General features: G+C 36.2%; 1 protein-coding gene across 2 annotated transcripts; it reads right to left on the bottom strand.

The window, feature by feature from the left end:
- Window positions 1-29: 29 nt before the first annotated feature.
- Window positions 30-11,529, bottom strand: LOC123011412. 2 transcript variants are annotated; one of them, XM_044408827.1, is made up of 3 exons: window positions 11,156-11,529; window positions 2,771-2,881; window positions 30-2,710 (listed from the first exon to the last, which is right to left on the bottom strand). In XM_044408827.1, the coding sequence occupies exons 1-3, from the start codon at window positions 11,267-11,269 to the stop codon at window positions 77-79; spliced, it is 2,859 nt and encodes a 952-aa protein (XP_044264762.1). In that variant the 5' UTR covers window positions 11,270-11,529; the 3' UTR covers window positions 30-76. The 2 variants fall into 2 exon arrangements, with proteins under 2 accessions (XP_044264762.1, XP_044264763.1); XM_044408828.1 differs by lacking the exon at window positions 11,156-11,529 and adding an exon at window positions 4,723-5,293.
- Between the last annotated feature and the right edge of the window lie 5,044 nt (window positions 11,530-16,573).

The raw sequence follows: 16,573 nt of genomic DNA, 5'->3' as shown, positions 1-16,573 counted from the left end.
CCCAAGTTTCTCAATAAAAATACTCAAAATACGCATTCATTATTATTTATTATTGTAAAAATAAAAATTACAAAAGTTAAGACAATTCTTGGAGATTTTTAACCCTAATAGCTGGTTGAAGAGTCTTTTCTTTTGAAGTATTCTGTTCATTAGAATTTTCACTCAATACACGACTTGGTGGCATCAACGCATCAGTTATTGAACGAAGCGAATCAATCGTACTAGCACTCGGTTGGTCATTCCGCATAGTCACCGGATTAGTATGACTTAAGACAGGAAAAGTTCCTTGTGTGGTCGATAGCGACACTAAATTACTTGGAACGAGGATAATATTCGTAATGTTGTTATTAGTGCTGCTTGTACAGATATTCTGAGTACGGTTTAGCAGAATGGACGTGCTAGCTAATGTTGTTACGGGACTTGTGATGACTTTCTGCGAAGCGTTGTTTACAAGTTGATTCGAGGTCGTTGTCACTACAGCAGCTTGACCGTTGAAAAAGGTATAAGTGAGGGTATTTTTTGGAGATGGCTTTGGTACCAAAGGTCGGATTTCTCGGGGTATTGCGGTAAACCACAAGTCATTACGTTTTTTCGTAGGCGGTGCTTTGGTGGGTTTGTATTCAACGGATACAGTCGGCCCGTATTGAACTTGGATAGGAATTTTGTAGCGTTTGAGATGTTTGCGGAGGTTTTTGAAGATTTTGATCCGGTTGGTATTCCCGTTCACGATGGGGTTGTCCAAAAGAGAGGAGTTGTCGGTTTTCTTATCTACGTTTGATTTTGAAAGAGATAAAATGCGTTTTAGAATGTTAACGTCGGTGTCATGGATCTTGATTTTTTTCAGGAGTTCATTGCTTACTACATTTATCATTTGCTTTTTGGAGCTTTGTGGAGACGTGTTGGGTTGTACTGCAGGCGTTTCGGTTTCTTCATCTGAAATACATATGATGTCGTTATTGTCGTCAATCTGTCCGTTATTCACTACTTCTGGCGTTTGTCTATCTGGGACGACTTCAGTTTCATTAATAAAATTTTCCAATTCGCTAATGGCTTTAACTGTTGCCGGATCACAAATTACAAGCCTACCTTCTGAATCATCACTGTCACTCTCTTTTTCGACAGCGTTATTTTCTTCCTTCTCATTTACTTCTCCAGTTTTTAAATCAAAAAGATACTTCTTTTTTATTTCCTCAACTTCATCAATTCTAACTAACTGAAGTTTCGGAATTTTTAATTTCACTGGACTTTTATTTATGCGACAGCTTGTTCTAACGTGTTCATCTCGATGGACTAATGATCGAAATCTTTTACTGCAGAAAGGACATTTCGTGTGAATTCTCCTTTCGTGATTTTTGAGTTCTTTAAGACTAGATTTTTGCGAATCACAAACTTTACAAGTATATAGTTTGTGGGATTTGGGAACGAGAGATACCAACGACAAATCAGGCATGTTACTATTTTTCGGTACTAAATCCAAAGCTTCTGTGAATGTAGCCTTATCAGTGTTTTCGGGCAGTTTCGTGGATTGATTTGCAAGCAGTTTTGTAGAATCGTTTGAAGTACTTCCACTATCGATATCTGGGACTACAGGATCGCTGTCTGAGCAATTTTCCCCTCTCTCTATGTCTTCCGAATCGGAAAGAACAAGCCATGTGTAATCGGTGAAAGCTGCCGCAGGTTTAGTCAGTAAGCCAGAATCTTCCTTTGTAGGAGATGGTTCTCTTTGATTTTCTTTTGGTTTGATATTTTTGGCTAGACAAGATACATCAAGATGTAAATTCCCATTAACCTCGATTTTGTGTTTCATAGATTCTGTCCTTTGAAGAGTGTCCGTTAATATTGTTCCTTCATTTGATTTATCCATTTGTTTCGATTTGTTGAGTACATCATGCAGAATAGGCCCCAATTGTGCCATACCATTTTTAAGAAGTAGTTGATTATTCGATTTAACATCAGAATTCTGACGAAGTACATTCTTGTTAGTGTCACTAACTGGATTGTCAACTGATTCTCTTCCAGCACATATAGTATTTAATTTTCGTTGAAGTACTTCAACACTAACAGCAGTCTCTGTTTTACTGCAAGCCGCGACTTTGTTTTTAACACATTTAGTGTCCGATTTTTCAGGTGATACCTTTTTATCAACATCTCCAACAAGAGTGTGAAGATTATCCCGCACAAACCGAACGTCCATCTTAACACCTACTGCACTTTGTCCTTTCGTCAGTTTGTTTGATTTGTCTGTACTATTCGAACAGGCACTTTCCGGTCGAGAACTTTCGGAATCAACACTTAGTCTTCCATTTCCCTTTAAACTTCCAGTCGAACTCTTCTTAGATTTTTTCTCATTCGGATTCAATTTTCGTTTCTTAGGCTCGATGTTATCATCGCTAATTGCCAATTCGTATGCTTGTATTTTCAATTTTGCGATTTCGGCGTCACTATAATTACGCTCTTTGTACCATTCGTCAACTTCATCCGTCAGCAATGTGATATATGCTCCGATGTGCAGTTTTAAACATTTTGTTGGAATTATCACTCCTGGATTTTCATGGGCCGCTTTTCTGACTGAAGGATGCGCACGTTTGTACTTGATAGAACCGACAGTTTTACAGGGAGCCTCAGCCATGTTGTTGGGTGCAAAGGTGTCTTTTTCAGGGGGTGCAGAGTTGGAAGCTGCTGGAACCGTGTTGGGACAGACGTAATTCGCCTTAACAGAAAGAAAAAAATTGAAAAAAGAACTTAAAATCATTTAAAATGGAAATTGTACCTTTAGATCTCTATCATTTTTCATTGAGGTCATTCTAAACTTGTATGTTTTTAACGTAATTTGACGGCACGTGCTGCACAACAGTTGTGTGACTTTATCCGTTCGGGATATCTGAAAAATAAAAAAGAAGACACTGTACCAGTGTTTTGTTTAGAGAATTTATAGTACAGTGAGCCAAAAATACTGGTGCTTTTGACACTAAAATCGCATTTGTCATTCGTTACTTAGATAGCTCTTAAAGTATGAATAAGGAACGACAAGTTATAACGTTTTATAGAATTTGGCGATACCTATGGGAATGTCACCTAAGGTAAATGTGTCCAGCCACTGACCTACTTCCAAGCAAAGCATTAGCCAAAAGACTTGTTAGTCCCTCTTTAGGGCACCGTTTACCTGTGCGAACCCTCATTGTGAACGGTTGGCCGTAACAGTTTTATCATATCTTTTTTCAATTTGGTTGCTTACAAAGTTTTATTTGACAAGCACGAAATGTTAAAGCAGTCAGAATATGATGATGTAGACATTTATTTCAATCTATCGCAATTACAAAATTAGGACTGCAGATTCACTAGAAGAAGAAAAGCCGCGAGATGCGCAGAAGATAAAAAGAGCAAGTCCCGGTAAGAGAGTGATGGACAACCGCTTTAGCTGGGGTGAGGTCTGCGAAACAATTTTATTCTATTTTTGTATCGATCAAACTCCATACTGCTCTATAGACTATACTTTTTGCGGAAGTTGTCCGATGTGAACAACAGAACTGTCGATAGTGCTTTTAGTTGACTGTCCGGTATGATAATAAAATAAGGTGGAGCAACAAAAAACATATTTGTAGCAAAGCGGACAAATGTCATCATGGAGGAAATTTTGTGTAAAATGCAAACCACTTCTAAGAAACTGAGCTGAATTAGATAGTAGGCAAATTTCAGTAGCATTAGACTATGATCCTTAACGAACATACACATACGGCTATCTTTTAAGACGACTGTTGGGTGTTGAGTTTCGAATTGTGACTCCCCATAACCAGAAATTCTAAGACTGTTTACTTTAACTCTCAGTTGGTATCTAGCGTTTGAGTTTGTTTTCAGAAAATTATACCAACAATTGAAAAATGATTTTATTATCACACCTAACAGAGTCAACTAAAAGCACTATACAAAAAAGTGAAGCTCCTGTTCCCACCATTATTTTGTCCACTACACACCCGCAACTTAGAGCCTTTCTTATTTTAGACAAGCTGTAACTTGGATTAACTAATTTTTGGTAGAAGACTATTCAATATCTCCTAACAATCGCGCTTCGAAAAAAAAAATAAAATTTAATACCCACACAATAATCGCTGACACAGCCACCATAGCAGTTTATAATGCCCACAACACAAGAAATCAGCTACATTGGTCATACCTGCATACCACTTGAAACACGTAATGCAAATTTGGCCCCCACGTTGTATTAAAAACTGATTTTTTTTGTAGACACAAAAGACACTTCATCCATGCTTTTCAAGACCGAAATAATACTCGAAAGTATAATTATTAAAGCGATGTTGGAATTGGTTCGGTTGGACCGTTTGGTTCGACGCCTTCGCCACCCTTCGCGTTTGTCGTGATAGTCTGGAGGAATCGTGAATGGTCACGGCGGATAAGGTGGGGAGACAATAGCGGCTCGCTACTGATTTGTAGTTGTCTTGCAACCTATATAACTTTATGGACGCGTTTTAAAAACGAGGGAAGACCTGGCTAATACGTAGGCAACATTTGTATTGTCAGTAATCGATTTAGTAACCTTCGTTTTCGAAAGATGGCAACTAAACCTTCTAGAAGAGGAATCTGTTTTTTATTTTTATCATCATGGTTAAAGATAAAGAAAATCAGCATAAGGGGAAGAGTCCTGCACCGACAAATTCAATTGTTTGGCAAATAAATTTCACTATGAAACTCTCATTTGCGACTTACACCAGCTTTAGTTATTGTAGTCCCTGGCATTGACCGATCCTGTACTTTTAAATTAAGTTTTTCTTCATAAAAGCACGATGAAAACTTCTTCACGTTATTAAGGTTGTGGACCACATCCACGATGGTAATATACCGTCGGCGACGTAATAGACCTCCACAGCGCCCGGAGTAAGACTGAGTATGCTAGTACGCATTCAATGAATGTACGTATCGTTCCAACGGCGACATATTTCCCTTACAACGTATAACACCAGACTGAGTGCTATCAATACTGCAGCACAGATTTCCATTCAAAAAAAGGGTTTTAAATGAGGAGGAGGTTAGGCGGAAATTGTTGGGGATGCTACTTTGTAGTTCTAGAACTACCAAAAACGCATGCGCAGATCGCAGTATTCAACACTGTTGACTAAGGCAGTATGCGAGTAAACTATGGTGATTCCTGGCAATCACAATTTCTTGTATTCGTGCAGCATAGGAAAAAAAATAGAAAATAAGTTGGAGGGTTCAGAAGCCACTTGGTGTACGTCAAATAAGAGCTGCGGCTCTGCAGTGCTACTACACCAGCCGCCCCTATGGCAGTCCTGTTTTGCGGCGGTATTGGTGTGGTAAAGGTGCCACCAAAAGTAAAACGCTAGCCGAAAGGTTTAAAGACAACGATAGTAGAGGAAAAACCGTTGTGTCGCGAAATGTTCCTCACTGCCCTAAGGTATAAGACAGCTACGAGGTCTTTGCTGACCGTGCGGCACGAAAGCGAGGAGCAGAGTGTCTGAAAGATCAATGAAAACTTACATTCGCTGTTAATTTGGGAAAGGCATGCTTTGCACGAGAAATGAAAATGTCTCCCACATTTCAGGAAATTATAACAGACCGAACAACAGGAACAATCAAAATTATAAATACGGTAACACAGGACAATTCTGGGAAGAATGAACGCGGAATGCTTGGGCCTGTTTCGATTTTTAGGAAAGTAAGTAAGGCAGCAGTCAATTAATCTTTGTATCCGAAAGACGGCAAATCAAGATTATAGATTATTTTTCTACCAAAAATGTAAATAATAAGGAACAAATTATTAGACTCACTTTTTGTTTTGTGATTATTCATATTTATTCTAAATTAATTAAGAAACTTTTATCCATTTACTTATCAATTAGTTTAGTTATTAGTTTGTATGTATGTGCAGGATGTGCAAAACCCCTGGTTTTTAACAAAGGCTGCATTCCACGAGGTATGCTTTCCATGTGTCGTAGAAGGGCTTCTTTTAACTCACTTCTCATTGTGATGAATGATTCTTTTATAACTACACTGGCGGACACGGAATTTTGGACATCAAATGTAAGCCACGCTTTATTGTCATTATAATTGACGTTTGAAACAAAAATTTGAAATTTTTTGTTGAAATTTATTTTTGGCGTCGATTTTCCGAAACAATTATGCCAGCAATACGTGTTTTTATATAAGTTCAATAAATTATTTTGATTTGTTGTCATTTTTTTCTCTAGCTATTCAGGACAAAAATTACAAAAACCGAAAGTGAGGTTAGTTGTCTTACATTTTTATGTCAGTCGAATGACAAATCGTCAAAATTCCGTGTCCGCCAGTGTATTCAGACAACAACAGTTTTAAACCATAAAATTTGTATTGTCTTCAAAATTTTTCGCAACACTAATATTGAATCACAAATTTTACTAAATTCAGAAACTATTATAAAGAAGTATGTCAAAATAATGTCAAAATTGACAAAATGCCAAGATAATCGTATTTTATCTGCAAACGTCACAAAAGTGACCACTTTTATGACTAAATGACACAGGTAAAAGTTTTACTTTTCAGACATGGAGTAAAAACACTGTTTTTACGCCTAGGCTTTTTCACTTTTACTTGACACTTACTTTGACATTTACCACTGTTGTCTCTTTCTTGTCCCTTTCGCTTTTTCAGCATTTTCTGGAGAGGTACAAGGTAGATTATCAGCATTCGACATTTTGCACTATAAACTACACCAGTTATTCACCAGTTAAATCAATCAACACTTTCGAAATCTCAACACAAATTCCGAAACTGACGCGTGACGTTTGTTATGATTTTATTGCAAAGCGTCCTGATTATTGAGATAATTTANCACAAATTCCGAAACTGACGCGTGACGTTTGTTATGATTTTATTGCAAAGCGTCCTGATTATTGAGATAATTTACTTGATTATTGGTGTGTTGCTCTTTTCTCTCCATCTGAATCGTTTGCAGATAAAATAGTATATGTTATTTGGAGTAAAAGTGAGTTTATGTGGCTCAGCTGAATCCATTTGCCTCACTCCGTTCGGCAAAATGAACGTTCAGCTTCGCCACATAAACAATCACTTTTACTCCTAATAACAAATCTACTATTCTATACTTATAGACATTTAAAGTAGCCGACCTCTGGTGACAGGCTAGAATCTATCCAAATGGGGAAAACGTATTTCGACAATATCAATTTTCCATTTTTGTCAATTTGACAAGTCAATGTAGATATGAGTACTTGCAAGCGTTTTTGCTTTTGATTTCAACTTTTGGCAACATTATTTTAAACAACGTTAGGTGACAGATTAAATAAAACTTTTAAGTTGTCACAAAAAAATGCCGTCACAATCCCGCTAAAACGTCGCCGCGCCGTCGTCTAAGCTACGGGGCAAAATTAGAAAGGAGACATCTGGCACATCAACACTTGTAAACTATTCAAATGGGAGAATACCATCTTATGGTGGCTGATTTTCTCCTATAAAGTATATAGTCATTCACGACGTATTTTATAGAAGAGCGTATATTAAAGGCAACATAAGAGGTAAGCTTAAATGCTCCATAGAAACAGTATAGGGTCAGTCACAGGAGAGTTACTTCGAAAATTAATTAGTTTGCAACCAAAAATACATTTAGCGTATGTAGCTGGATATAATATTTTATTTAAATTCAGTAATCAATGTGAGCTGGATGAAAATGAGTGATGTCGTCAAAATGACAAGTAATTGTCCACTGCTTCAAGGACTCTAAATTCATTTTCTGGGCCAGTAGCAGTCCCCTGACAGGGTCTTTCATTGAGGTCCAATCTTGTCGTAACTTGGCTTCCAGTTTTCTAAATGTTTCAGGAACCGGATGCATTCGATTTGGATACCTCTCCAAGTACAGAGCTGTTGCCGCAGAAACATTTTTCTTGCATTCTCCATGGATTAAGAGCATGTCCACTTTCTCGTTATTTGTCTAATAATAGGAGAAAATCACCCGCCAATAGATGGTACTAAAAATTTTGGCGCGTAGCTTAGACGACGGCGCGGCGACTTTTGGCGGGATTTTGACAAAATTTTGTGACAACTTTTAGTTCTATTTAATCTGTCACCTAACCTTTTAAAAGTATTGTTTTTATTTAAAACAATAATAGCCCAAGTTGAAATCTCCATTTTAGAAAGTAATTCACCGAAATAGACCCACATAGTTTCTGCAATGAGATACGGAACAAAAACGCTTGCAAGTACTCACATTTACATTGACTTGTCAAATTGACAAAAATGGAAAACTGATATTGTCAAAATGTGTTTTCCCCATTTGAATAGTTTCAAATCGGACACCAGAGGTCAGCTACTTTGCTGATTTTCTCCTATACATTGTATCATCGCCGTCTCCATAGAAATAATCTTTTTCTCGCCTGGGCATTTTGTGAGTTCAACTGATTCCCGTTGGCGCTTTAATCTGGGGAAATTTTTTGACATATCCAGTTTTTTAGCTTAAAGGGTTCAACCTCATAATATCAATTCTCCCTGGCGTATCTTGTTTTGTTGTATCCTTCCTTCCCAGCGTTTATTAATTGCGTTATTTTTCGTTAATAATTAAAAATCATTCAGTTTTTCCTTAGTAACCCCCGTAACTAATAAAAAATCGGAATCACTGCTCCAATGCATTTTTTACAAAATGCCCAGGCGGGATATTGATACATTTGATTAAGGAGGCGGTGCATTGTATTAACAAAAATTGACTGTTACTGTCAAAACGAAAAAATATGCAAAGTATTCTTGGATTCAATTTTATAATTTTTAAAAATGAGGAAGCTAGACGCCTATGTGAATTGTATAATGGGTTGCTGCCTAAATTATTTCAGAAGTAATTCTCCTGTGACTGACTCTGTATAAGATAATAGTGTTGGAAAAATGAGATTAATTAATTTTTTCCTTTCCTAATTCATTTTTACGTTCACAGACGTTTCCTGCGTGTTCAAAATTCCAAGGAGTCTAATAATTTGGACAGGGACTATATTAAGATAGGAGAACAAGGTGATGTTGCCATTTGTATTAAAAAAACAATTACAAATAATGCAAGTAAAATAAGTAGGGAATGTGTCATACCGCCCCATATCATTATGTATGAGGACACATGAATCATACAAAAAGCTCCAAAGCATGCTTAAAACACTTTCAACCGTTAGGTATATTTCCGTGAGACAGCGGACCGAGATCGAAATTTCAAGTTGGGTTGCAAAGGTGTATGTGTCGTAGTTGCATAGCAGCAACCAATGATACTGCTTAGAGTTGCTATATTAGAAGAGTTGGGACACTGAATGTCAGTTTTCTAATTTTTCTTTTATAATAACAATAAAATTGGATACAAATCAGGGGCAGTAAAATTTAACATAAAGCCAAATAAATTTGTCAAATAAAAATTGACCTCTGTCTTCTGAAATTCTGACCAATTCTGCCGTGTGCTATTGTGTTAATACATAAAGAAACTGTGAGTTGTTTTTTGTGCCACGTTGCCCCAATACACGAAACAGTGTAAGACAAGTGGAACCTCTTTAAAAGAGTAGGCCCCGCTTGTTTGGAGTATTTTATTTTATCTATCAGGTCAGGTCTAATAATTTCGTAAGTTTCAGGTTTTAAAACGTTTTCTGGAGACACTATCAAGCTTTTATTACTCATGTTAAATGCTGTATACAGCAATTAATTATGTGTACTTTTTGTACACATCATTTTTTTCTGCCTGGCTTCAATGTCCATTTATCTCCTACGCCCCTGACTAGATCTGGGACAAAGTTTATAACCTTAAAATAATTTTTGAAATTAACGTGACATTAGTTGCTACTAAAAATTTTAATGAAAAAGGAGAGAACATAATATAAAATGACACATAGGTAACACAAAATTGACTTAGTTTGTCGTTCAGTGTACCAACTCTTTAAATATAGGAACTCTAACACTGCTAAATTTGCGCCACAAACTTACATTTGCGTCGCTTGCAACTTAATTTGAAATTTCGGCCCATGGTATGGTTTCTTAGATTGGTGAATTCAGTGTATCTATTTAATTTAGCGTCCAAACACCAGAGGCGCTCGTATCAAAATTTTAAAATTTTAGCGGTTGGCTGTGACACTTCTGATAGAAAAAAATTAAATTTTGACGGTGACATCATTCATAGAAATTCAAAGTGCTTACGTGTAGTTGTGATTTTTATTCGGTTATTGTGGGCTGTGTGTACAAGTAAAGGAAGTTTTACTAACAATTTGTGAATTTTGGTGATGAAAATGTGGACATTGATGGAAAAAATGTGAAGATTTGTTTCGGCCGGCACCCTTGTGACAAGAACTCGACAACCCAGACTGTTTATGCTTCCTCTTTGAACATAATTGTTCTAATATAATCCCTATAAGTATGAAACCACCTTATTAACTAATTTGATTCAATATCTTCAATAAATTACTTTAAAAAAATCTTTTATTTTCTTTGTTTAATCTCTAATAAGATGCCAGTAGCACTTATTTCCCTCTACTAAATACTCAATTAACATTATTGTTACCATTTAAAAGGCACATTTTGCTCTATAGTTCAGCGTCCAAACTACAGAGGCGCTGCTGAATACGAGTTCAAAAGGTTGTACATGAGTACGCCATCTATATACCCTATATAAATTATTCATCTATGTTTCGGCCCCAGTCGATAACCTTGCTCCTAGTGTGACAACCAACGTTGGCGTGACCTTGATGTTGCGATGCCTGTTCACTCGTTGGAATTTCCTTATTTTGAGTAATATTTTTGTTTGTAAACACGTGATTACTTAATACCTAAATTGCATACAAAATTTACACAAAGACAAGATAAATTACACATAGTCACAAGTCAAACTTTTTTATGATAAAAACAACCTTCAGATAACCTTCATCACAACGGTGTCAAACCTGTTTTGGTTGAACAGGAACTTAAAACAATGAAAGTCAAATTTCCCAGATCTTCGGTAACCAAAACGGTTTCTTTGTGCCGTTAGAAAATCAGTTAACCTAACCTAACCGTTCTCAATTTTATCCCCACCACATCCATTCCCCTCCAACATCAGACCTCCAAGGTCACTAACCCCCACCTTTCATCGAAATGAAGTATCGAATGTTTCCAGCATCTACATTATCAAAACAAGCATATTTACCTTAACTCCGCTGATAATGTGGATAATCTCCGTCATATTAGAATCCATTGTATCGTCAAACACCCAAAACAAATCTCCCTTGCCCAAGCACAATCGACACATCCTCTGAGCCATGGTTTCATTCACACTTTTACACACTACCGTTTTTGTTGGAAATATTCGAAACGGTTACTAGGACCCAACCCTTGGCGACTTTAGTTTGTGAAATATTCCAACTGACGCATAGGTGCGGCCGGGGCCAGGGGAAATTGCGCAGTAAACTGACGCGCTTGGATTTCTCCTCTCATACCGCGCGGCACATTACCCCCACTCTCCGTGCTTTCCCCCGAAAACGGTATTTCCGTTGGTTGCATAGCAACAAACAGTAGAAGTCAGCGTTTCGTGGCAGTTGTCTCATACCATTCTCGCGCGAGAACATGGCGACTACTATCGTCTGGCTCTTTGCTTGACTTGACCTCGTGGCGGCTCGTGTCAGCGAACAAGCGATGATCGCAGTTTCGATCGTTCATCTAAATCACAGTTTCTGAAGTCGTTCTTTGTTGTTTTTTTATAATGAGAGTTGCAACTTGATTTGCAATTGCATTTTTCTGCTGTTTCGCACTACCGTGGTATTGTTTAAATACCTTAAAAAAGAAAAAGTTTCCTGTACAAATTGCAGCATTGAGCTATATAACCTTCACCTTTCCGTTCTAGTGCCACACCTATAGTTGCACAAAACGCTAAAATGCATTAAAGTTGAACATAAGAACGTTTTAATTTTTCCTTATTAGCACAAATGTGAGCGAAATTAATATTGTGATTTTTAAATAAATAATTAATAGAAGTATTAATTTAATTAAGTGTCACAATGAAGCCATTCTTTAAGGCGGATAACAATGAGCACCATATTTTAAAAACCAGTAAAAGTGTCTTAATTAATGGTCCAAGTAAAAAAAGAGTGTCATGGTACAATAATATTTCTACATGATAGTCTCAGATCCGAATTAGGGTCGACCTTCACCCATCTGCTTACCGGATGAAACTTATTTTTTATCAAATTTAATATGCAAAGGAATGTATCGCGAATGGGTTGCCAAAAAAATATGTTCAAGGATATGATTTAATAAAAATAAAAAAAATATAATTTTTTTTACTTCACCCACTTGCTTACCAGAAAAATTAAATGCCAATCGAAAGCCTAAGGAGTATGAAAAAATTGGGTTGCCTACCTTTTTCTATTCACTACTATTGGATTGCCAGGTGTGAACAGGTGAAGCGATGTAGTAATTTGCACCGATCTGCTTGCGCAATAAATTATATATGAAAATAAAGATAATTTTATTGCGAACACGGTGGTATAAGGTTGCCTGCGAAAAAACGTTTATGAATGAGGGTTTACGAGCTTTGAAATTGAAAAATCGGAGCAACAGAGAGACAAGACTCAGTGCGACATTGGAGGAAACTTTGAAAAAATGTGGAACTACAAACTTATTTTGTTAACTTCTTCAGTTTTCATTGTTTTTTAATGTTTTCATGTTGGACACTAATGATTGTTCCATAATATTAATAATATATAATAACATTAATAATTATTAATAATATTAATAATTATATTTTTAAATTTACTATTAAAAAACTAAAACTCATGAAAAAATCAAAATTTGTAGATGTGCCAATATTGATAATGATAAACATATTGTTATGTAAAAATAGCTATTTATGTATCAAGTACGCAAAATAGGGTTTTAGGGGACAAATCGGAATTAATGACGAGGCGACGTAGGAGCCGAGTCTTTAATGAGAGGAGTCACCTAAAATCTTTTCCGTACGTGGTGCATACAAGATTTTTTTGTTAAAGCTCCCAAAATACGAATTCACACCTCTTACTAAGTATATCGCTCATCTTTTTATGCATTTTTTTGAGTCTTTAAGACCTCTAGAAATATAAAAAAAAACGTTATATGGATCAATTTAAAAGTATTTTTTTTTTATTCGTATCGAGATTTTGATCTATTTTTGACACGCAGTGCGGCCTATTGCTAATATCTCAAAAACTATGCATCGTAGAGTATTGTAACCTGTTGCATCGTGTTCAGCGCCTAATTTTACGCCTAAAAATCATATTTTGTGCGTTTTACCACATTAAGTAAATTGGCTATTTTTGCGATTTTACTACCGCTCACTTTCAAAAACTCAAAAATTCGTAATTTTTTAAACTTAACCCAATAAAGTTCTAGCCTGCTGTGTTGCAGTCTGCAGCGGTCTAGCCTGGTCTACCGCAGTCTGCAACGGTCTGCCGCAGTCTGCAACGGTCTGCCGCAGTCTGCAACGGTCTGCCGCAGTCTGCAACGGTCTAGCGTGGTCTACCGCGGTTCGCAGCGGTCTAGCCTACTTTGCAACGGTCTGCACAAGTCTAACCCATTGTGCAGCGGTCTGCGCAAGTCTAACCTGCCGTAATCTATCTGACCCGGTCTAGTCACCTCATAAACACCCACTAAACACCGGACAACTTACTGCGTATATCTATCTCTCACAGTTACAGGCAGCAGCGGTCTAACCTGGTCTGCAGCGGTCTATACTACCGTGCTGGATATCACTACAACAACAAAATTTGCGTACTATTTATCTAAATTCCACGTGGCTCCATGCAACTGACTCCGATTGTGTGAAACTGTTGCCTGAAAACTGCGGTTGGTTTTTAGATGAGTGATTAGTGGAAATTATCCTAATTATTTAATTAATTTTAAAACAGTAGATTTTTTTAGATAAAAGTTTTAAAACAGGTAGACTACACACACTTTAAACTAATTTGAACATTGAAGTGAGATCACTGAGTTGCCATTAAGCTAGTACATTTTGAGGCATTGTCAAATGATATGTTATCCGACTGTGGACCATTACCATAGCGATTGTGATGTTTTAAAAATAAGTGTTAAATAGTATATTATGCAACAAGTGCACCAAACCGTTTCTAATGAATAGTCAGTCATATTTAAGATGATGCTTTGCATATTATTTGGCAGTGCAAAATGTGACTCTTTAGAGAAGTGAATAGAAAAAAAAGATTTCAGCAAAATGGAAATTTCAAGAAAAAGCCTAATGTTTTAAACGTTAAACTAAAGGTAGGTATTTATACAAACTGAGTAAACTTATTACAAGTCAAACAGATGTAGAAAGTAAACTTGACTTCTCTGCCTCTGCGCTTTTTATCTCGACCACCTGTTCCCCGACAACCTATATGACCAGAAAATTACTGCAGTTTCTCGCCACATCTGGATTTCATCTTCAAGAAATGCACGACATTCGGCCTTCCTGACGTCAGAGCGTCCTCACTCCTTTCCGGGTTCACAATCAACAATTAATCAAACCTAACAGGACCCAAGGATGGTAGACGTAAAGGATTGCTCAGGCTCACGAATCTGTCAGCAGGCGTCACGTGGTCCATAGACATGCTGTGACGTCACAACTGGCCTTTAATCGCGTCAAATACATGGGAGTTAATAGGAGCAAATACCAAATAATGCAAATAAAAGTAAATTATGACTTTAATTTGTTAAAATCGCTTTTGAATTTATAATGAAATTATTGTAGTTATAATTTGAGGTAATACAAATTAGAATTTTCTGTTTATTTGTGTCCAAAAATTGAGTAAATCTGTTTTCTAATTGGGGTAATCAGACGCAATAATTCCAATAATTCATTGTTCTGTATTTTAATGATATACAGATTGGTTATAAATGATTTTCATCTAGCCAGCTGTGAATTTTCCATGTAAAATAAAAAATGCCGCTTTACGAAAATAGGGGTACCTACTTGTTCTAACTCAAAATTAAAAAATCGCCGTTTACTAAGCGTCCACTTCGAAAATAGACTTCAATTATAAACTTGTTTTCTTCCAAAGTATACATTATTGAATTTAATTAACAATAATTTATCATTAATTAATAAGTGGCACTAATGACAGAAGTAGAGCTTTCAAAAAAGTAGAGCGGCACAAATAAAGTTACATGCAAAAAAATTCCAAAGCTGGCTAGATGAAAATCATTTATAACCACTCTGTATAAGACATTCAGAATAGGAACAAATTTTTTTACTTTTTATATTGACGGGTATTTTTTACGTTTTAAAATGCTCAAACAAAAATGATTTAATAAATAAACTGCCATTGAAATTTTTTGGTCACAAAGTCACAAAATTTACAATATTTCAATTTGTTTACATCAAGTACAATCATGAATCACTGTGATTGTAAGTAGTATTATAATTAATTCATTATATAAACAAGAATACCGTTTGATAATGATATTATAATAAACTGCGTGCAACAAAAGCTTTTTGTAAGCCCATTCAAATTAGGCAGTGCTAGGATTATTATTGAATCCTCCTCTGAATCGTATCGCGAAAAAAAAAGTTCGATGTGGTCCTGACTTTGAATTTGTAGGTAAAAATGTACTTGGTTTGAATATTTGTTGTTTTTAACATCATTAAATAAATTCCCAACACCACACATAGAGATTAGCAATCCAAAAAAAATCATTTTTCTCTCATTAGTTGCCACCATTGAGTTTAATGTGTTGCCTACCATGTTGACAACAAAATTTTTAGCTCAATCGCAGTCCATTAGTAGGATGTCAATGGTTCTAAAAGACCTTAAATAATGCAGTAGCTGCATATCTATCTGACCTTGTATCTACATACAAGTAGTACACAGTGTTTTCATACCAGTTCACTTCCAAACTTAAAAAAATATGAAGCCCAATCTGTGACTAGGTAGGTTGGTACTCTTGATCTACATGAAATCTAGACTGAGTCACATACATGTCACATATAATAAAGACTCTGACCGATTTTCAGACGCAACCCAAAATACATTCTTAGATGCCACTATATGTTACTTGATGTACTGTTTGAAATTTTTCAAAGTTATAAACATAGATCTCTGCGATAGCTTTGACAGTTTTTATAGTAGGCGTTTTACGGTGTACCTTTGACGGTACAGATTAGACACAGCATTTTTGTGGCATTCTCCTTATATCAAAATCATGTTAGTTTTTTGTCGTTTGAGTACATTTTGAATTCAAGGGGAAAAGTGAGGAATTAATGACTCATATAAATAACTCACCTTTTATTGTCTAATACTTACCTACGTACCTGTTCGTGTTGAAAAGCTCCATCTCGTTTACGACCTCATCGGCCAAAAAAGACCGCGTGTTATGTAAATAGACCAAAATTTCTTGGGTGACGATTCCTACGTGTATGATTTTTAATATTTTTGAATAATTTTTTTTGACTGTAGTATATTTAAGAGAAAAAGCTTTCAAATTACCCAATCAGAGAAATTTCTTCGAATTTGCTTAAGATGATGTATCTAGTATTTTGTGACCAAAAACACTCTAATCATTTTTTTCCTGTCAGTGTCAAAACAATGGCGTCAGTAGA

The sequence above is a fragment of the Tribolium madens genome, unplaced genomic scaffold, assembly GCF_015345945.1.
Source record: "Tribolium madens isolate multiple individuals breed KSU strain unplaced genomic scaffold, Tmad_KSU_1.1 Scaffold_91;HRSCAF=231;Tcas5.2_LG7, whole genome shotgun sequence".
Classification (NCBI taxonomy): domain Eukaryota; kingdom Metazoa; phylum Arthropoda; class Insecta; order Coleoptera; family Tenebrionidae; genus Tribolium; species Tribolium madens.
The sequence above is the reverse complement of the archived record's forward strand: the minus strand, read 5'-3'. Positions and strand labels throughout refer to the sequence as shown.